This window comes from Arachis ipaensis, chromosome B10, assembly GCF_059453495.1.
Source record: "Arachis ipaensis isolate K30076 ecotype BB chromosome B10, ASM5945349v1, whole genome shotgun sequence".
Lineage (NCBI taxonomy): Eukaryota > Viridiplantae > Streptophyta > Magnoliopsida > Fabales > Fabaceae > Arachis > Arachis ipaensis.
In genome coordinates, this window is record NC_142435.1 from 1,922,493 (window position 1) to 1,946,093 (window position 23,601).

At 39.4% G+C, this 23,601-nt stretch overlaps 1 protein-coding gene and 1 pseudogene across 2 annotated transcripts; both read left to right on the forward strand.

Annotated features, from left to right (window-relative positions):
* The first annotated feature begins 735 nt into the window (after window positions 1-735).
* LOC107615334 (pentatricopeptide repeat-containing protein At3g09040, mitochondrial-like) lies at window positions 736-12,371 on the forward strand (annotated as a pseudogene). Its single transcript, XR_015902709.1, has 7 exons — window positions 736-1,234; window positions 3,398-3,570; window positions 5,408-8,421; window positions 10,600-10,721; window positions 10,858-11,103; window positions 11,236-11,648; window positions 11,967-12,371. The product of XR_015902709.1 is annotated as a pentatricopeptide repeat-containing protein At3g09040, mitochondrial-like (transcript).
* A 4,433-nt stretch (window positions 12,372-16,804) lies between these two features.
* Window positions 16,805-17,320, forward strand: LOC107619904 (uncharacterized). The gene has a single exon (XM_016322140.1). It carries the CDS (start codon window positions 16,805-16,807, stop codon window positions 17,318-17,320), a length of 516 nt encoding a protein of 171 aa, XP_016177626.1.
* The last annotated feature ends 6,281 nt before the right edge of the window (window positions 17,321-23,601 follow it).

A 23,601-nucleotide genomic window follows, 5' to 3' on the forward strand; every position in this document is an offset into this window, starting at 1 on the left:
AAAATTTTTTATAAACAAATTTAAAAAATAATTCATCTTTTAGAAACTAATCTTACTATTAACACGGAAATAATACCAAGTTGAATATCTTTTAGATAAACCATTACTGAAAAAGGTTTAATTATTCTATTAGTCTTTATAGTTTTGCAAAATTTTTAATTAGTTTTCTATACTTTTTTTTCTTTTAATTAGTCCCTGCACTAAATTTTTTTTTCAATTAGATCCCTCTTAGAAATCATTGGCTTAATTTTATAGGGGCCTAACTAAAAAAAAAATTAGTATAGGACCCAAATAAAAGGAAAAAAAATGTAGAGACTTAATTAAAAAAAAAATTGGTGCAAAGACTCAATTAAAAGAAAAAAAAGTACAGGAACCTAATTAAAAATTTTGCGAAACTATAAGAACCAACAGAGTAATTAAACCTACTAAAAACAACTGCATAAATTACGTGGAATAGACACCAACCTTTCGTATCCTGAGGGGATCTTATTATCAATCATAGTTATCAAATCCGGCTCGACTCGACCGATTCGATCGGAAATCAGGTCATTCGATCATCTAACCGAGCCGAGTTATTTGTCAAACCATTTAAGCAATAAACCCGGTGAAAACCTGTTCGATTCGGTCGGATTTCATGAAAACCGGTGACTTTGACCGGTTCATATGACCCGGGCCGATTTTTTTTTTTAAACGAAAACGGTGCCGTTCTCACCATCACTTACTCCCCTGCATTGTGGCGCCCTAACCTTGAACCAACACCCATCTCACCTCTCTCTTCTCTCGCCACTCTCTCCCAGTCTCCCTCAAGCTCGTCGCCGGCTCCTCAAGCTCGTTGCTGCCTCAAGCTCGCGTCGCCGCCTCAAGCTCGTCGCAAGCTCTGTCGCGCTAAGCTCGTCTTCCTGCTTCGACCATCAACGCTTCCTCCGCCGTGAGTCTGGGTTTAGGGTTTCAGCTTCGGCCCAGATCTTTCATCAACGCTTGCTTCGTCTCTCTGAACTCTGAAGCAAAGTTCAAAATCACCCAACCAAACCCTAGGTTCTCCCTGCAACGGTTCTGCCGTAGTGCCGCCGCCGTCCATGCTGTCGGCGCCTCCGCGTCCTCTCTTGTAGCCCAGGCCCTCTCTTGTAGCTCGGCGTCCTCCTTCCCCCTGTCCCCGTCCTCCCTGGCTTCTCTGTTCGAGGCTTGGAGCAGCTCGCCGTCGTTTCGCCGGTCGCCGTCCGTGTCTCCGTCGAAGGTTAGTGGCACTGCTTTCACTTCTTCGGTTCTTCTCTTCCTTTTATGCTCTGTTTGCTGATTTTTGAATGTGAAGTTGTGAATGGATTAATGAAAATCAAATAGTTGATTTTGTGCTGCTGCTCTTTTTTTAATTCCTAACAGTTTTGTTGAAATTTTCTTGCTGCTGCTAAAAATGGATTAGGAATTAATTGTTGCTATTTTGTAATTAGGGATTATGATATGTTAGCTTTATTGATTTCAGGTTTAGTGTGATTAGGGATTACTTGTTGCTGTTTTGTAATGTTTGTTACTGAATGCTAAAATGGAAATCAAATTAAATGCTGTTTGTTGCTTCCATATATTTTCTTTGATAGTATTTTCCCGATTATAAATTCTGGTTTTGAGTCAAAACTTTGTATTTGTTTTGTCTGTAGTTTGATTTGAGATCATTAGATCTGATCCGATCCTATTAAGTTCAAACTATGCGTTTGGATTTTTGGTGTAGAATTGTTGGTTACCTGTTTGAAGTGTGTATTTCTTGTAATTGGATCTATTTTGAACTGGATTGTGATTTTATGCTGCATTAGGTGTTGATAGTTCATCTTGGGTGTAGTTTTGGGATCATTTACTTGTTAATTCTCGGACATTCAGCTAAGGATCTTCTTGTACAAATTTGTTATCTTTCTTTAGGTTCCTTATAGATTTATTGGTAATAAATTTATATAAATGTTGGATCATTTTGAATATGTCTGTTGGTGTAATTTCACTTTGCAGTATATATCATTATATCTTAAATGGTCTCTGAAGTCTTATCTTTGAACGAGGTGTTTTGTACTCTTTATTTTTAGTTAGGCCATTTTCAAGATGGAGTATTAATTTTTTTCTTTTCAGTATATATAACATTATTAGCTGTTTTTATCTGTCTAGGTGGCCACAAGTCCACAACTGAAGGAGTATATAGGTTATGTAATATTTCTACAGAGATTCAGGCATAAATATGAACAAACCTTTTGTTGGAATAGCATTTCTCATCTTTTATTTGTCTATAGAGATTCAGGCATAAATATGAGCAAAATTAATATTTGATTATTATTATTATGTTTGTAAAGACTTACATTTTAAATTTTAATACATACTTTTAATTTTATTTATATAATTTTATAATTTTTTTAATTATGACCGGGTCAACTGGGTGAATCAGTGACCCACCGGTTGAACCAGTAATTTGGTGACCCAGTCATATGACCGGGTTGATTGCCGGTTCGGTTCTGATAACTATGGACAAAACTATTATTATTACCTAAGCATGGTAATGACTCAAAATTGAAAATTTTATAGAGTACTTGTAATAGGGTTACATTATCTAATAATTGCATTTGGAAATAGGAATAATCACTATGCCCATTTTTTTTGGGAGTATTTTTGTGTTTTTATTTTAAGTGGAACTTGGAACGACTGAATATGAATCAATTTTATAAGCTTTTTATAGTTTTTGGTCTAATTGCATTTGAAGTAGCTTCCTTCTTTCAGTTCTTTGACCTTTAGGTTTGAAGTTATTAATTGTAATTAAAGCTTAAATTGTCTGGTGGAACTTTGAAGCTATTAGATGCACATTCCAATATGTTTTTTAAAGCCTAAATTATTGTTCTAATTGCATTGGCGCCTATAAAACAGGGGAATAACTTTACTTCTATTGTAATTATTTTAGTACCATCCTTTTTTGATACTCCTTAAAAAGATACTACTGAAATGTAAGTGTCACCGTCCTTAAAATTGTTATTACCTAACCTATTGATAGGGCTGGGCAAAAAAATCCAAATCTTGGATTCTAAACTCAATCCAAACCAAACCATTTTAAAAAAACCAGTTTTAAATAAAAAAAAATCCAAACCAAATTGCATCAATTTTATGGTTTGGTTTTTAATCCAAACCATTTAACCAATCTAAATCCGGATCCGGATCCAAATCCGAATTAGGATCCAAATCCGAATTAGGATCCAAAATTTAAAAAAACCCCAATTCTGTGAACCACTGAACCAGTTCACACTACATATGCACAAATCAACCGTGTCGTCTTCTCCTTCGGCACTTCTCCTTCAACTGTGTCGTCTTCCTCTGCTCGTGCTTCTTCTAGAGGAATTTTGGGTTGTCGTGTCTGATTTTGCAATTGATTGTATTGCAGATTTTGTTTTTCACTGAACCAGAACAAGCAGTAGCTCTTGTTTCTCTTCTTTCTAGAGAGTTCCAACGCAGTTCCATCACGCCGGCGCCGCCTGTAGCAGCGTCCTCCATCCACCGTCGCTGCAATACCCTTGTCCCCTTTCTTTTTGCCCTGTTCTAGTTCTCTGCTTCCAGGTTTTTGTCCATTTTCCTTTTTATTTTTATTAAGTTTGATTAATTTTGGTTAATTAGTTGATTTTGGTTAATTAGCTTAGTTAGATTAGTTGCTGTTAGTTGATTATAGGTAGTTAGGTTAGGATGATTTTCTTTAGATTGTTAGGTTTTGATTGTTGCTGAGTTAGTTTGCTGTTTATGATGGAATTGCTGTTTTGATGAGAAACTGGGCTGAGATGGTCTGAACATTGTTTTGATGATTTTCATACTTAGTCTGCGTTGATTGTGATTGTGTTTTTATATTTAGGAACAAGATATGATTTTATTATTGTTATTCATTCATCTTATGTTTCCCATCCTATGTTGTCTAATTAACATCATGCATTGGCAATTCCTCATAGAGCTTCTTGTGCTTAGATTTTGTTTCAATTTCTAATTAATGGGATCAATAGTATTTACACTTGCTGCCCTGATCCAACAATTGAGAAATTGAAGTGGACAAGAATTGTATGTGGCAGCATAAATCTGAATCCTTTTATTCGCAATTGTGCTGTCATGTTAGCTTGAAAGGTTGAATTTGCTTCAAGATTCTGTTGCTCTTTGATCATTTTTTCTATTGAAACTAATGTAAGGAAGTATAATAATTGCTTTAAAAGCCAAAGAATCAGATAATAAGATTCAACCTTCCAATTCTAAACCTACCTGCCTTTTATTTTATATTTTCTGTCCCATTTTCCTAGTTTAGATATTGATAAATATGTTTAGGTAGCTTTTATGTAAATTAGTATTGTCTTTTAGATTTTGTTATAGTCATAGTTTCATGTATTCACCAATTTGTTCACGTAGTACCAATTCACAATTCATTGGGATTTCGGAATCCTCTGATATGCCTCTGGAATTCTCATGTGTCATATTTGACAAGGTAGCATGCTAGGTACCTGAACCTGTTTCAGGGCTAAGAATTTTGTAAATATGGTTTAATACTTTCATTTAAAGATTTGTCTCAAAATGATAAAGGTATATTTTGTTATTTGCAGATATATTTTCCTCAAAGGTTGTGGTTGTTTGATGATTTTGTTGGCAACTTGGCATCTTTTGATATTTTGTGGTTGTTGTTTGAGAGAGTTTTTGGTGGTATCCTTTTGATATTTTGAGAATGATTAAATGTTATATAGATTAGCTATTGTCGTTAGATTTATAAAGAACCAAATTCTAGTTGTAATGAACCTATACACTTTAAAATGACTTTAGTATTAATTTTACTTTTAAAAAAATTATGTTTTGAAAATTGAATTTCTAAAAACTGGTTTTAAAAGTGGATTTTTTTTGTTAAAAAATCTGGTTTGGAAATTGGATTTTTAAAAACTAGTTTTAAAACTGGATTTTTGGTTGAAAAAACTGGTTTTAAAACTGGATTTTTGGTTAAAAAATCTAGTTTTAAAACTGAATTTAAAAAAAAAACGGGATTTTAGATTTGGATATTAAAAAACTGGATTTAAACCGGTTTTTATTTTTTCAAAACCGGTTTCTCTCTTTAATCCAGTTCTGGTTTGGTTTCATGAACCACAAAACTGGTTTTGAAGTGGATCCAGTTTGGATTTTTAAAAATCCAAACCATGCCCACCCCTACCTATTGATTTGAAATAGTTACAAGTTTATCTTTCCATGTTATTACTTTAGTCCTTAAGGAAGATTATAAAATTTGTCTTTTGCGTTATGATTTAAGTCTTTTAAAATAATAAGATTAACATATAGTGAATTAGTGATGCAACATTTTATATGGACTAAAATGTGATTAGCCGCTAACTGTTTTCTTTAAATAGGACCCTTACCCAATTCCTTTCTTTCATTTTCACAGCACGCAATACGCATCTATGCAATAGAAGCATTAACAAGGTGGTTTTGTTTGTTTGTCGATGCGTCTTGCAGTTGCACCTCATGTCCAAGGTTTCTTATTCTTAAGACCTTATTCACTCACCATTCAGCACTGCTCTTCCCCTTCTCCTCCTTCCATCTCACAAGTCTACGAAGACCTTCTCCGCATTTGCTTCCGCTTACAACAAACTAAAACTAATCCCCATCACCATCACGACTACCATGTGTTCGACAATATTCCCAACCACGGCGACGGGGAAATGGCCAAAGTTGTTCATGCACACGCCATCAAACACGACATTTCCTCTGATGGCTTCCTCGCAAGTGCCACCATCGATCTCTACGCCGCTGCCGGCAATGTCCCTTTCGCTCAGAGGCTCTTCCACCAGCTCCATCCCCGTCAGAGACATTTATCCGCTTATAATTCTATCATTTCCATGTACTCAAGGCAGGGGTTATTCCAAAATGCACTCCGTTGTTTCGTTTCTATGATGCGTTTTGGCCAGTTGCCTGACCAATTCACGCTCGCTATAGCTCTCTCTGTTTGTTCAAAGCTCAGGAATGTTGAATTCGGCACGCTGCTTCACTCCTGCGTGATCAAGGCAGGTTTTGAGTCCAATCCGTTCTGCCAGGGTGCTCTTATCGATCTGTATGCCAAATGTGGCTTTCTCCGCCATGCTAGCGCCATATTTGACGCCGCAGTCCACTTGGACAATGTTTCTTGGACGGCTTTGATTTCGGGTTATGTTCGAGCCGGGCTGCCGCAGGACGCCCTTCAGGTGTTTGACAAAATGCAGATAGCTGGCTGCTCTCCTGACCAGGTGGTTTTTGTGACTGTTCTCAATGCTCTTGTGAATTTGGGTAAGCTGGATGATGCCTGTAAATTGTTCCGAGACATGCACACTAGCAATGTTGTGGCATGGAATGCGATGATCTCTGGTCATGCTAAGAGCGGCCATCATAAGGAGGCCATTGAGTTCTTTCTCGAAATGAGGAAGTGTGGTATAAAGTCCTCAAGGTCCACGCTGGCAAGTGTTCTTAGTGCGATTGCCAGCTTAGCTGCGTTGGATTATGGGTTACTAGTCCATGGAGAGGCTATCAAACAAGGTTTGGGTTCTAGTATATATGTGGGAAGTTCTTTGATCAGTATGTATGGGAAGTGCGAAATGTTAGATGCTGCAAAGCAAGTATTTGATGTCATGTCTGAGAAAAATATGGTCACTTGGAATGCCATGCTGGGAGTTTATGCACAGAATGGTTATTTCAATCATGTAATGGAGCTATTCCTTGATATGACACGACGTACCATTGAACCGGACGAATTTACCTTCACTAGCATTTTGAGTTCATGTGCTTGTTTTGAAAGCTTAGAAATTGGTCCTCAGGTGCATTCAGTTGTTATCAAGAGAAGTTTTGCAAACAATTTATTTGTGAACAATGCATTGGTAGATATGTATGCCAAGGCTGGGGCTTTGAAGGAAGCTAGGAAACAGTTTGAGCGCATGAAAACCCGAGATAACATTTCTTGGAATGCCATTATTGTTGGATACGTGCAGGAAGAAGAGGAAACTGATGCTTTCAAAATGTTCAACAAAATGAGGTTACATGGCATAGTACCTGACGAGGTAGCTTTGGCAAGCATACTTAGCGCTTGTGGAAATGTTAAGCTATTAGAAGCAGGATTGCAGTTCCATTGCCTGGCAGTTAAGTTGGGATTAGAAACAAACCTTTTTGTTGGAAGTTCTCTTATTGACATGTATTCTAAATGCTGGTCCATTGAAGATGCACGAAAAATCTATTCTAACATGCCTGAATGGAGTGTGGTATCCATGAATGCTCTGATTTCAGGATATGCTCTGAAAAATATAAAAGAAGCTATTAATCTTTTTAGTGATATGCTGGCATTGGGGCTCAAGCCATCTGAAATTACATTTGCAAGCCTGATAGATGCTTGTAAGGGTTCTCAGGTAAATCTAGGGTTGCAGATCCATTGTGCTATAGTTAAGAGGGGTCTTTTATGTGGTAGTGAGTTCTTAGGTACCTCTTTGTTGGGCATGTATATGGACTCACAAAGGATTGCAGATGCCAACTTACTTTTCTCAGAGTTTTCGAACCTTAAAAGCATTGTTATGTGGACTGCTTTAATTTCTGGGTATACTCAAAATGATTGCTGTTACGAGGCCATAAATTCATACCGAGAAATGCGGGACAACAGTATGTTCCCTGACCAAGCAACATTTGTTTCAGTTCTTCGAGCTTGTGCTCTCTTATCGGCATTGCAAGATGGGAAAGAGATACATTCTCTAATATTCCATACTGGTTTTGACTTGGATGAGTTAACCAGCAGTGCACTCATAGACATGTATGCTAAATGTGGGGATGTAAAAAGTGCTGTGCAAGTTTTTGAAGAAATGGGTACTAAAAAGGATGTGATTTCTTGGAACTCAATGATAGTTGGATTTGCAAAAAATGGTCATGCAGAAAGCGCTCTGAAGGTCTTCAATGAGATGGCTCACTCATGTGTTACACCAGATGATGTCACATTCCTCGGAGTGCTCACTGCTTGCAGCCATGCAGGGTGGGTTTCCGAGGGCCGTCAAATTTTTGATCTCATGGTGAACTGTTATGGCATTGAACCCAGGGCTGATCACTATGCTTGCATTGTGGATCTTCTTGGTCGCTGGGGTAATCTCAAAGAAGCTGAAGAGTTCATCGACAAACTAAATGTCGAACCGAATGCTATGATTTGGGCCAATTTATTGGGAGCTTGCCGAATTCATGGTGATGATATAAGGGGAGAGCGAGCAGCTAAGAACCTTATTAAGTTAGAACCTGACAATTCTTCCCCATATGTATTGCTTTCTAATATGTATGCTGCATCAGGACATTGGAATGAAGCTAGATCTTTGAGGAGAACCATGATACAGAAAGAAATCCAAAAGATGCCTGGGTGTAGCTGGATTGTTGTAGGACAAAAGACAAACTCATTTGTTGCAGGTGATATATCACATCCTAATTATGCTGAAATTTCACATTCTTTGAAGCATCTGACAGCACTCATGAGAGACAACAGATTTCAGGATGATGGAATTTTGCTTGTTGGTTAAATTTAATTTTTCATAGTAATAGGAAATCAAGCAATCAACTCAGATTTGCATTCTGACAGAACAAATCGTACATATATTCCATTGTTACTACTTTCTGGCAAATGGAAAGCATTATATTATTATTTGCATTACTTATGAACTGTTTGTTGTCAATTTGTTATGCATATTCATGTGTTTGAATATAAGTTTCTGGTTAGAACTTAAAAAATAAAAAGTAAACCCTCACGTTACCTGGATTAAGCTCGTCTAATTTTATTCCTATCTATATTTTTCTTGACTTAAGATGGTCAACTTTTGTGTAGTGCTGATAAGCTCAAGTTGACATATAGTTTTTAGTATCCATCATCAATAACTATGAAGCAGTTTGGTCTAATTACCTTTTATATCATAAACCATCCTTTGTACCTTTTGCAATTATTATTATTATTATTATTGTTATTATTATTATTATTATTATTATTGGGCTTTGCCATGGATGATTGTTACTAAACCAGCATTTGTACCTTACGCAATTTTGCTATGGATGATTGGTTTAATGCACCCAAAATCTGACCCTTATGCGAGTTGAAATAATTTCTAGATTAGTTGAAATAATTTCTAGATTATTATCACTAATTCTTTTTTTTTTTCTGGTTTTCTCACAAATTTTAGTAGTAGAATTTATTATTCTGTTTGTGATATTGAATTTGAGCAACTCATGTGAGCATCATTTTATTCATTTATATAGAGCACCGCCCGTGAAGTAAAGCGCTTAGATTCAATTTGTAGATCCCCTGTTTATGCACAATTTGGAGAAGCACTTAATGGTCTATCAACAATGTGTGCTTACAAGGCTTATGACCGCATGGCTGATATCAATGGAAAGTCGATGGACAACAACATACGATTCACTCTGGTGAACATGAGTGGAAATCGATGGCTTGCAATTCGATTGGAAACTCTGGGAGGTCTCATGATATGGTTTACTGCAACCTTTGCGGTAATGCAGAATGGGAGGGCCGAGAACCAGCAGCAATTTTCATCCACCATGGGTTTCCTACTTAGTTATGCTTTGAACATTACCAGTTTGCTTACTGGTGTGCTCAGGCTTGCTAGTTTGGCTGAGAATAGTCTAAATGCTGTTGAGAGTGTTGGCACTTATATAGATTTGCCTTCAGAGGCACCATCCATCATTGAGGATAGTCGCCCCCCTCCAGGCTGGCCCTCATCTGGATCAATTAGATTTTAGGATGTTGTACTTCGATACAGGCCTGAACTTCCTCCTGTCCTTCATGGCTTGAATTTCACAATTTTTCCAAGCGATAAGGTTGGCATTGTAGGAAGGACAGGAGCTGGAAAATCTAGCATGTTTAATGCTTTATTTTGAATTGTGGAATTGGAAAGAGGAAGAATATTAATTGATGATTGTGATATTGCAAAGTTTGGGCTAGCTGATTTGCGTAAAGTTCTTGGCATTATACCACAGTCCCCTGTTTTGTTTTCAGGTATATTTAAGATATAATATTTTCCATCGTATTTTCATATTGGCAACTTAGGCTGGGATTCTGTTCTTTTGTTTCCAAGTTACCAACTGACCAGAGGGAAGAGTATGTTAAACAATAATGTTGTAAGAATGGACTTATTTCTTTTATTATTATTATTATTATTTTTACTTATGGTAAAATGGACTGTAGATCTTGAATTTTTTAAAGCTAAGAGATCTGTTTTGGCCATAAGTGGAAAGAATCTTTTGGGCAGGAAGGGAATTCTAACTCATTTTAGAGCCACATATTAAAGGTTATTGATCATTTGATTTTTATAAAATACAGTAAGGGAAAAAAAAAAAAGAATGAGAAAATAAGGATAAATATGTTAACATTAAAGTTAAGAAATTCGTTGATCTACTTGAGTGAAGATTGGAATACTTGTGATGTCAAAACTGGAAAGCAATAATAAGTGATGTTTTGCTCTGCTAGATATATGATTGTGTTGTTGATTTTTATAATTTTTACTCTGTAAATTGTGAAGCATATTAATCTTTGAATTTATGTAATTGTATTTATATTAAGCTTAATTTAATATTTTGTAGGAACGGTAAAGTTTAATCTTGACCCTTTTAATGAACACAATGATGCTGACCTCTGGGAGGCTCTGGAGAGGGCACATTTGAAGGATGTGATTCGGAGGAATTCTTTGGGGCTGGATGCTGAGGTAAATTATGATTCCTTGATTACACTCTGGCTTTTTTTGTACAGAACCATTTCTATTGCTGAGTATTTTTACAATGGTCAATAAGGGATGTTTTATTGAAAGCAATATAATATTTATGAAAATGTACTTTGTTTAGGTCTCTGAGGCAGGCGATAACTTCAGTGTTGGGCAGAGGCAACTGTTGAGTCTCTCTCGGGCATTATTGCGTAGATCAAAGATATTAGTACTTGACAAAGCCACTGCAGCAGTAGATGTTAGAACAGATGCCCTCATACAGAAAACAATTCGAGAGGAATTTAAATCGTGCACCATGCTCATCATTGCTCATTGTCTTAACACCATCATAGACTGTGATCGGATTCTTTTGCTCGATGGTGGTAAGGTAAGCACTGTATTTATATGGTACTGCTGGTTAAATCTTATAATATGGTTATCCTTTGGCACTAATGTAAGTAATACTAATCGTAATTATACAACATAAAATAATACTGATGCTAGCTTCTTATGTTTAAAGGTTCTTGAATATGATACCCCTGAAGAACTGCTATCAAATGAAGGCAGTTCGTTCTCTAAGATGGTGCAAAGTACAGGAGCCGCAAATGCCCAATATCTACGCAGCTTAGCACTCGGGAGTAAGTCAGATAGGGAAGAGAGTAAGCATAATGATGGCCAGAAAAAATGGCTTGCTTCGTCTCGCTGGGCTGCTGCAGCTCAATTTGCCCTTGCCGTCAGTCTCATCTCATCACAGACTGACCTAAAAAGATTGGAAGTGGAAGAAGAGAATAGCATAATCAAGAAAACAAGGGATGCTGTGTTAACTTTGCAGGGGGTTTTGGAAAGGAAGCATGATAGAGAAATCAAGGAATCTTTAGACCGATACCAAATATCCTCACAGTTGGTGGTCATCACTCTACAGGATGATTGAAGGTATGTATAACTTTGTGCCATCTTTTACATAGCCTTCCCTTGCAATGAAATTTTTGAAAGATTAAATTCTGAGACCACTTCATTTTTTGTCCATGAATGCATTATCCTCCCTCTCCTTTCTCTTTCCTTTTTTTCTCCCATATATATTGTCTCAAATATTTCCAAGTTAGAGATAACCCTGGAAGATATGGTATTAGAGCTAAATGAGCTTAAATTTCTAAGATTAAAGAATCTCAGGTTTTTCAATGTGGTTGGAGATGAAGTGTAAGCTTCTCACTGTGTAGATGATGTAATTGCTTGTCTTTTTCGTTTTTGTAGGTCTTGCAATGATGAGCAGACTGGCCACATCAATCAGACTTTGATTTTGATGATAGATCAATTAACTTTGATCAAGTTGATATGTAGCCAAAGCTGCACTGTTATATATTACCTCTGCTTCAAAATAATTGTTCATTTGGACAAACAATTATTCTGAATTGCATATTTGCAGGGAATATAACATGTGCCACAGTCCCACCAACTGACTCACATACCCAAGGTTGTGCTAACTCTATTTTTGGCAATGTAGCTCCATCACTCAGCCATGAGACATGAGTTCGAAAATGCAATAAGTTTCATTTTGATCTTAATCCAGAAATTAACCCAATTTCCCTTATCATTTGTAATGTAATTTTTATTGCCCAAAATATATTAGGGGAAAAAAAATATCTTTTAGGTCTTGAATACTTGTGTTTGGATTTTGGAAAAAGATTCTCTAAAACTAAGTGAGAAAATAAAATGTTAATTATTCTTAAATCAAGGTAATAAGATTTACATACAATGAAAATTATAAATTCAGTAGTGATTAAATGTTTTATTTATTTATTCTACTAATTTTTTATTTTAGAAAAATTTCCTTTTTCGATCATGTTATGCCACAAACTTCCACTAGTACTGTTATATTCAACTATTCCAAGCATCTTTCAAAATCACAAATCCTCGCCAATCAAGCAATTATACTCAAATGTCTTGCATGGAATGGATGACGAAAAAGAGTCTCTTGCTTTTAGACCCAAAGTGTATTTCAATTTTTAGAAGACCTATATCATCTTAAAATTTGTTAATCGCTAGTGTTGTATAACTTCCTTATTATTTCCTAATAATACAAAATAAAAATAATAAATTAATAGTCAAATTAATCTTTTAAGGGTGGATCTTTTTTCAAATTTATCCACGACTGAAACGTTAATTATTCGAACATAAACAACAAACAGTCCAAATAAAATATAAAGATAAGCTCATTCACAACAATAAAGCCCAACCAACCAATAGTTAATTCATTTTATTTTGTCTTATTCTCACATAATACATTCTTCTAGAATTAGTGAGTTTGATAACTCACCATTTTGTTAGCATACAATTTTTACCTCCATTCTCCTTTTTTCTTTGGTTTTAATAAGTTGAATTGGACGCTGATAAAATATATTTATAAAAATTTATTAAATTAGTTTATTTATTTAATTATATAAATTTTAATTTTAATTTAATAAATTGATATATTTTTATAATTATATTTAATCAATGTCTAATTAAATATGCTAAATATTATATATGCTATTAGTTGACATTGTATATTATTAATTGACAAAAATTATTAATAAAATAATAAAAATAAATATAATTAATTTAAATTTTTTTAAAAATTAATTTAATTAACAAAATATATTATAAATAAACTAAAAAAATATCTATCTTTTAGAAATTAATTTAACTGTTAACACGTAAATAATAATACCAAGCTGAATACTATAATATCTTTTAGCTAAACCATTACTAAAAACAGGTGCATAAATTACGTGGAATAGACACCAACCTTTCGTATGCTGAGGGGATCTTGTTATCAATACCATCTTTATTTAACTTTCTTTCTCCCTTTTTGATGGCTCACTAAGTGCTTCACTTTTCAAGTTTCTCTTTTGGGTGCACACCATTTGCTTTCTGTCTCGTCTGGTCACTTTCCAAGTTATTTTTGGAGAAGCTACCCATCCAACGATCCAACCATCACAAGCTCTAAAATATGTTGGATCACTGAGCCATTTAGTGTCGTTTATTTATTTATATTGTTGTAATTAAATTTGGGGACCAACGTAATAAATTAAAAAGGACCTAAGAAGATAGAGCTTGAACCATTTATGTCATGAATTATTAAATTACTTATCCCCTTGAATACTCACCAACTTTCTTTTATAAAGTACTCCCTCCTTGATTTTTAAGTTTGACTTGTCAATTTATTTCTTTGGACCAATCTAGTATTTATCGTAGTGGACATTTTGCAATTTCTCTCTCTTAAAAATGAAATCCAATTTATTTGTTCCCCTTTCAACCTGGGAATACATGTTTATGAATGAATAAGAGAGCTTTCTAACAAGTTCCTCTTATCTTAACTCCTCCCATTTATTATTGTTTCTTGGCTTTATTTGACTTCTCCATCATCATTCCCCTTCTTTTCCTTTACTTTTTCCTAATAACCCCTCACTATTTCTCTTATTCACCACCCTTTGTTAATTTGAAAAAATAATGGATCAAAGTGCAATTATTTCCCCTCCCCCCTCAGAAAAATGTTAGACGTGTTGTATTGTAGGCTAGCTAGCTAGCTATTATTAGATTTTGCCATTTTGGTATTCTTTGTTTCTGGGATTTGTTCTCTGTTATTATCATTTTTAAGAATAATGAGAGAGGTAGGACAATCGAGAATAATTTCAATTCATGATGATCAATTATATATATTATTCCACTCCAATTATTATGGGAAAGATGGACTAATATATAACTGTGTTTGGATCTCAGTAAATTAAAATAGTGTTATAAATATATATTAATATTTATATGTGAGGAATGCTAGGGCCAGTAAATTTTATAAGTTGTAGCCGTCAATTAGTTATCAATAATATATTTAATGGTATAAGATTTTATTTAATAGTAAAAAATCACTCATTTTTATTTTACTGGCTAACTGCTGGCCAAATTTGAACAAATCTACTGATTTTCTAGACTTTTCCTTTATACGTCGTACATGGTATGTAACTATGTATTATTCTCCAGAGCAAATGAATTTCTTTGATAAAAATAAAATAAAGAAATTATTATTATTATTTTCCGTGATGGATCAATTGCACGGATCGAATAGAAAAATTGTTACAGAAAAGATGAGTTGCTATCTGTGTGACACATGTTGTCCATTTGTCGGGATATTAATACAGCGAGAATATTGGTGGCTGTTCTCTTTCTCTATCTCTCTCTTAAAATCATGCTTCCTTCCATTTCTAAATTTCATTCATTCTTTTCTTCCGTGTTAATATATTATTATTACCTCATAATTGTAATTGTAATATTTGCAATATATAATATATGTACAAATACGCGTAAAGAGATAGAATAAGATTTGATATTTTGATTTGCCGCTTTTTTTAATCTTGACATAGAATAATAATACTTTTCTCTTCGCATAAATGATAGGAATCGAATCTAGAGTAGATTATCTGGGAATTTGAATTTCAGACATAGTGCTCTATGCTACGTATGGTCCATGCATCGATGTATATATGACGGTTAACATATCATTATTAATGAGTAACTTGGATATCTCTAACAAGTGTCTCAAAAATATATATAATTTAAAACTAAACTCTTATTTAATTTTCTCAATACAAGTCAATTTGTTAGCATATACCGTAAAAACCGGATGTGCATAAATATATGATTTCAGCTAATCCTCTACTAATGATAGCTCAGTGGCTAAAAGTTAGAGACAGGCAATTAATAAGAGTAATGGAATTTACACACCCTTAATCGGTTAATCACTTAATCCTAAGTTCTCTATGGTTATCATCCCTCTTATTCTTCGGAGTAGCCTGCTAAGTTACTTAGTGAGGTCCAGCACTTACCCAAAATTATTTATTCCAATCTAAAAATGATAATTAATCTACGGAAAAAAAAATAAAAAGAACGTTTACTACAAGAATTTGCAAAATAATGACAAATTATTTTTACGAAAAATATTTTTTGTTATTACTTTATCACTAGCTAATGAAAAATTGGTGACAACTAACAATAAAATTAATGAATGGAGTCACAAAATACCTGTTCCGACTCAGTCCAGTTGGCCCATTGCTCGAACCCGACGTATCGGTCGACCCGACGGGACAACACGACCCGAACCGGAAGGTGACCCGGATGTCACCTCCCCTCTCGCGAGGTACCTGACAGCTGGGGAGGCGAAGCTTCTTCGGAGCTTGGCTTGCTCCTGTGGGACCCACCCTAGTGTAGACTATATAAGGGGAGGGTCCTACCCCTCTCCAGAGGTACGTCACCTAACCTTTATCCTAACTGTCGCCTTTGTACAGACATTGACTAGAGCGTCGAAGTCCCTTTGCAGGTGGCATCCCCCCTTTTCACTCCACGTCGTCAACCTGGGAGGATCTCGAACTCCGACCTTCTCCTCTACACACTGGTCTTGGAGATCCAGACGCATGAAGGTGATCCGAACCCAATTTCTCCATCATCCCTGGACATTTAGCACATCCGACCCGTTCGATACCCGAGCAACCGAACATTAGCGCTGTCTGTGGAGACCTCTGGCACAAATGGATTTCCTGTTGGGGCCAGTTGAAGGGCGAGAGGAGGGCAACCCGTGCGAGGAAGAGGGAGCTCACCGAACCAGCAGGGTGGCCTCCTTAGCTTCCTCTCGCGAACGCACGATATCCCCCTCTCGCGGGGACGAGCTCCCCTCCCGTTCCTGAGAAAGGCATCCTTTTGGAGGGATGGGAGGCGATAACGTGAGAATCATGCAGGAGTTGCGCCACAGAGTACAAAACCTTGAGAGGGAGTTTGCGGCCAGGGACCGCTACCAACCTGGCCCGAGTCAACCTCATGCCCGATCTCCTCAAAAGAGAGGGGAGACCCGAAGAAGAAGCCCCTGGAGGAACCACGTCAGACTTAGAACAGGTTCCCGGTCCCCCTCGACCCGCGCAGAGTCTGAGGGCTAAGGCGAAAGCAAGAAAATACCGAGAAGACGACAAGACCCCATAATCTACACTCGGCCCTTCGCGACTCATGCTGAGGCGGAAGACCGAGAAGAGAGCAGGGAGAGACCGAGAAGGCGATGAAACCCCATAATCATGGGAGCAATTCCTTTTCACCACTCCATTCTCGAGGTCCGGCTACCGAAGCACTTCGATAAGCCTACGGACATGAGATATGATGGAACCCAGGACCCTCAGGAACACCTAACAGCCTTTGAGGCTAGGATGAACCTCGAGGGTGTGGGCGACGAGGTGAGGTGTCGTGCTTTCCCCGTAACCCTAGCAGGACCGGCAATCCGATGGTTCAACGCGCTCCCCCAAGGGTCCGTGACGACTTTCGCGGACACAACTCACAGCTTTTTAGCGCAATTTACTACGCGCATTGCCAAAGCAAAGCACCCGATCAACCTCCAAGGGGTAACCCAAAGAAACGGAGAACCGACCAGGAAGTATCTTGACAGGTTCAACGATGAATGTCTGGAGATGGACGGCCTGACCGACTCGGTGGCCAGCCTGTGTTTGACGAACGGGCTGTCGAACGAAGACTTTAGGAAACACCTTACCCCCAAGCCTGTATGGACCATGCAAGAAATTCAGAACGTTACAAGATAATACATCAACGATGAGGAGGTCATCCAGGTGGTGGCGGCCAACAAACGGCAGCCCACCAACCATCCTCCCCGTCAATCCAGGTACGGGGAAAGGCCCAAAGAATACTCCAAGGACGGAGGATCGACTAAACCTTTCAAGCCTTTCCCTCGAGTAGGAAAGTTCACAAACTATACCCCTCTGACGGCCCCGATCGTTGAGATATACCAGCAAATAGCCGACAAAGGCATCTTGTCGAAAATCTCGCCAACTCAAGGACAGAACTGGTGGGAACAAGAGTCTCTACTGCGACTATGATAAAGGTTTCGGCCACAAGACCCAGGGCTGCTTTGACCTAAAGGACGCTTTGGAATAAGCAATCTGCGAACGCAAACTGACGGAGTTCTCACAGTTTATAAGAAAACCCAGGAGGCGAGAGCGCGACTGATCTGACAACGACAGAAGCCGGGCTGTGAAGCCTAGACAAGAGCCCGAAGAAGACAACGACCGCAGCCTCACTGTCGTCAACGTTGTAATCGGAATAGACGTAGCACCAAGGTCGAAGTCGGCAGCAAAGAAAGACGCCAAGATCTTGGTCGTATCATCAACTAACCATGGGCCCTCGTTTAGGAGAACCCCAAGGATATCGCTCGGACCATAGGACAAATGGTTCCACGACACCCTGGAGAACCCCCCTATGGTGATCACAGCAAGAGTCGGAGCAGGTCTGGTGAAACGAATCCTCGTGGACACCGGAGCCGACTCCAACATCATGTTCAAGAACGTTTTTGATGCCCTGGGAGTCCGAGAAAAATCGATCTAAAAACCCACCAACACGGAGTGGTCGGCCTAGGGGACAACTTCATAAAGCCCGACGGGGTAGTTTCCCTCCCGGTTCGCATTGACGGAGGAGGAGGTAAGAGGTCGGTAATGGCGGAGTTTGTCATCCTGAGAGACTCCACGGCTTACAATATCATCCTGGGAAGAAAAACGATCAATGAATTCTCTGCTGTGATATGCACTAAGCTTTTGGTCATGAAATTTGTCACTGACGATGGGTCGGTGGGATCCCTTAGAGGAGACTTAGAAACGTCGGTTGCATGCGACAATGCCAGCCTCTCCCTAAGAAAGAGATCAAAGGAAGCATCTGGGGTCTTCCTGGCCGACTTAGGTGCTTGGGTTGACGACAGACCGAGACCCGAGCCCGAAGGAGATTTGGAAAAATTCAGGGTTGGAGACACGGAGGACAAGTTTACTTTTGTGAATAGGAACCTCCCCCATAACCTGAAAGAGCCCCTCATGAAGGCCATAAGAGAAAATGATGACTCATTTGCCTGGACACCAGCCAATATGCCTGGAGTAGACCCCGAATTTATGTCACATCGACTAGCCGTGAGACCGGATGCCAAGCCCGTGGCCCAGAGACGAAGAAGGATGTCCCAGGAAAGAGCCAACGAGGTAGCCAAGCAGACGGCCAGCTTGTTGGAAGCAGGGTTTATCAGGGAACTGGACTACTCGACATGGTTGTCGAACGTGGTCCTTGTCAAGAAGGCCAACGGAAAGTGGAGGACATGTGTCGACTATTCAGACCTCAACAAAGTATGCCCCAAGGACTCCTTCCCCCTTCCTAACACTGACGCCTTTGTGGACGCAGCAGCAGGTTATCGTTTCCTGAGCTTCATGGACGCGTACTCTGGGTATAACCAGATACCGCTGCACCGGCCACACGAGGAAAAAACGGCGTTCATAATGCCAGGAGGCACTTATTGCTACAAGGTAATTCCATTTGGATTAAAGAATGCAGGGGCGACTTACCAGAGACTGATGAACAAGGTTTTCAACGATTTAATCGGGAAATCGGTAGAGGTATACGTGGATGATATATTGGTGAAGACCAGCCGATCGGAAGACCTAGGTTTCATGATAACCCAAAGAGGGGTCGAGGACAAGTGTGAAGCCATTTTGCGAATGACTAGCCCAGGTTGCATCAAGGACGTGCAGAGGTTGACCGGAAGGCTTACAGCCCAATCTCATTTCCTCGGTGCATCGGCAGCCAAAGCCCTCCCCTTCTTCAACCTTATGAAGAAAGGGATCGCCTTCGAATGGACCCCGGCTTGTGAAGAAGCTTTCAACTAGTTCAAGAACATACTCTCAGCACCACCGGTCCTAGGTAAGCTCAAGGATGGCGAGACATTATTTCTATATCTAGCTGTAACAGACCACGCCTTGGTAGTCGTCCTCGTTCGAGAAGAAGGAAGGACCCAACAACCGGTCTACTTCATTAGCAAAGCACTGCAAGGCGCGAAATTAAGGTACAGCAAATTGGAAAAGCTAGCCTACACACTCCTGATCTCGTCTCGAAGGTTGAGACAGTACTTTCAGGGGCACCGAATCACCGTCAGGACGGATCAAGCGATTCGCCAAGTTCTACAAATACCCGACCTGGCAGGACGGATGATGACCTGGTCAGTTGAGCTGTCTTAGTACGATCTGCATTATGAGCCCAAACACGCGATTAAGGCCCAGGCGATGGCTGACTTCCTAGTGGAGGTAACGGGGACCCTCACGAGATCCCGCACACACGGTGGAAACTCCATGTTGACGGAGCTTCCAACCGTTTGGGGGGGGGCAGGGATAATCCTCAAAATCCCTACTGGAATGATATACGAGCAGTCCATCAAGTTCGATTTTCCAGTCTCAAACAACTAGGCAAAATATGAAGCCCTTATAGGAGGTCTACTCTTATCAAAGGAAGTTGGGGCATCCAAAGCAGAGGTGAACAGCGACTCCCAAGCCGTCACCCCTCAGATCAATGGGACCTACCAAGCGATGGATTCTTTGTTACAGAAATACTTGGAAAGGATAAAAAATTTGAGTGAAGAATTCGACGAGGTCGTGGTGCAGCACGTTCTGAGAGAAAGGAACACCCGAGCCGACCTCCTGTCAAAGCTGGCAAGCACGAAACCAGGGTCAGGAAACCGATTCCTGATCCAAGGATTGGTAAAGGAACCAACGGTCACTTTGCACATAATCCAAGCAGCCGTCATCCCCTCACGGATGGACCCAATTACCGATTTCTTGGAGAAGGGGAAGCTCTGATGAGCAATATTTTATACACATTTTGGCATCATTTTCATATAGTTTTTGTTATGTTTTATTTAAGTTTTATCAAGTTTTCATAGGTTTTAGTGCAAAATTCACATTTTTGGATTCTACTTTGATGTTGTGTATTTTTATGCAATTTCATGTATTTTCTGGCTGAAATCTGAGAGTTTTGATAAAGTCTGATTCAGAGGCAAGGAAAGCGTAGCAGATGCTGTCAGGATCTGACCCCCGTGCACTCAAGAAAGCATTTCTGGAGCTATAGAGATTCAAATGAAGCGTTCTCAACGGCTATAGAAAGCTAACATCCAGGGCTTTCCATCAATATATAATAATACATCTTGTCTTTGGAGATGAAGGCCCAAAACTGACGTTCAACGCCATCTATCTACCCCCTTCTTGGCGTTGGACGCCCAAAAGGGAGCAGCTGGCGTCCAACGCCCATAAAGGTGCCCTTAGCCAGCATTCAACACCCAAGAAGCCCCCTAGCACGTGGGAGACACTAAAACTCAGCCCAAACACTCACCAAGTGTGCTCCGAAAGTGGATTTTCACACTACAATCCTAAGCTTATCATATTTCTGTAATCCCTAGTTATTATATTAATATTTATAGGAGGAGATCAACCATGTTTAGTATCTCTCTCCAGCATATCATATTTTCGAACACCATTATGAACAGTATGACTAACTAAACCTCCTAGGTTAAGGTTAAGAGCTCTGCTGAGTTTTATGGATTAATAGAAGCATTACTGTTCTATTTCAACTCATGTTTGATTCTCTCCTAAGATGTATCTTCGTTCTTCAACCTTATAAATGAGTTGAACCAGCACAAGGTTATCTCTATTCTACATGGGTTCAGCGAGCGTCTTTCATCGGATATCAATGAACCACTATCTTGAAGATACGTCTCTTAGACAGCTAATCCGTGACTTCGTTGGGGACTTCTTGAGACATCAGTTCAGCCGAGGTATGGGGAGATTAAAGTCTTTGTGGTAAAGGCTAGAATCAAGGCACATCATTCTCTAATCCGAAAGATTCGACCTTGCCTGTGGCATTTTGAGTAGGATCACCAAAGGGATGAACTGCAGGAGCTTCACCCTCATTCAGACTGGATGCGCACCAAACCTGGTGTTCAGCCTAGAGGAAGATTGGCAGCCGCTCAAACCGGTGTTGATCATATACAGCCTGCTATAGAAGAAATCATTCACAGTTGGAGTATACAGTAAGAAAGGATTGATCCAGAAGAACAAAGCATCTCTAAAGCCTTAACCATCTTATTATCATTGAATTCACAATTACTGAGTAACGTTATCTTTATTTTACTTTTATGCGTTTAAACAACTACACAACTTTTCTATCCGCCTTTTGATCCAAGCCGACAATCCTCGTGGGATCGATCCTGACTCATCTCAGGTATTGCTTGGACGACCCAGTGCACTTGCTGGTTCAGTTGTACGGAGTGTGGGGATCCGTGCACCAAACTCCCTGAGGATGAAAAGGCTGCGAAGGTGGTAAGGAGGGAAGCGGCCAAGTACGTGATAGCACAGGGTCAACTGTTCAAAAGAGGACTGAACCAACCCCTTCTAAAGTGCCTACGCCCCGATCAAACGGACTACGTCTTGAGCGAGGTCCACGAAGGATGTTGCGGTCCCCACATTGATGGCGGTTACTATTGGCCCTCAATGATGGCGGACACCTAAGAATTCGTTAAAAGATGCAAAAAAGTGTTAGGAAAATGCCAACTTTTATAGGACCCCAGTAGCAGAATTAAGTTTGCTTTTGGCCCCCCGACCTTTCAGCCAATGGGGGGTTGACCTTCTGGGATCCTTCTCGGTAGGCCCCAGGCAGGTCAAATACGTGATCGTGGCCATTGACTACTACACCAAGTGGGTCGAGGCGTAGGCGTTGGCCAGTATATCGTCAGCAAATTGCCGAAAATTCATGTGGAGGCAAGTGATCTCCAGGTTTGGAATCCCGGAGGTCGCGATATCAGATAATGGGACACAATTTGCTGACAAGAAGTTTGGTGAGTTTTTTACCGGCCTAGGAATAAAACAAAGGTTCTCGTCAATAGACCACCCACAGACCAATGGCCAAGTGGAAGTGGCAAATAAAGTCATCCTCCAAGGCCTTAAGAAACGACTTGACCAAAAGAGGGGAGCATGGGCAGACAAACTCGCATCAGTTTTATGGTCCTACAGGACAACACCACAATCCTCCACCGGGGAGACGCCTTTCCGACTTACCTATGGGGTCGATGTGGTGATTCCTGTGGAAGTGGGAGAACCGAGCCTGCGATTACTCCTCGGTGGAGTTGAGGAAGCTGTGGAGAAAGATCTAATCGACGAGACCAGGGAAATGGCTCACTTGTCAGAAACGGCATTGAAATAGGGGATAGCCCTGCGGTACAATGCCAGAGTGCTAAAGAGGAGTTTTGAACCAAACGATCTAGTTCTGCGACGCAACGACGTGGGTCTACCGATCCCTGGAGAAGGGAAACTGGCAGCTAACTGGAAAGGCCCATACATGGTAAAAGAAGTAGTCGACAGCGGAGCGTACAAGATGGAACGACTGAACAGAAGAGAGATGCCCAGAACGTGTCGCGTGGCGAACTTAAAAAGGTTCTACCTTAGAGACCGAAACAAACCCGGCGACCAGCCGATCCACCGATCTAGTAATACCCGCTCCAACCCATGTTTACTTGTTCCTATTTACTTACCCATTTTGTTTAGATCATCACTTAACATGATTTAGTCGCATGTCTAATCTTATGATGGTACCTCTTATTTCTGATCTACCATGTCTAATGCGTTATTTAGTTGTTTTACCTTGTAAATTAACTATGTGTTATTTAGTTGTAAATTCACTAATTTGTTGACATTATGGCACCTCAGAATTGATCACCCCGGGAGCCATGAAAATCGCAAACACAATCTTAATGGCTAACAAAATGAAGGCCACAATTCGAACGTTCAAACATAAAAGCCTCAAGTCGGCTTGGCTAAGTTTTCACTTGTCGAAAGAAACGGTAAATAGTTTACACAAATTACCAAAATGTCCAAAGCAATACATTACACCACAAGGCCAGAACGGCTCAAAAAAGTACAACGAAATACATCTCACTTCTTCGGAAGATCGACAATCTTACCATCCTTGATGGTCTTGAAGGTGCTGACGGCTGAGACATCAAAGTCGGGAGCCA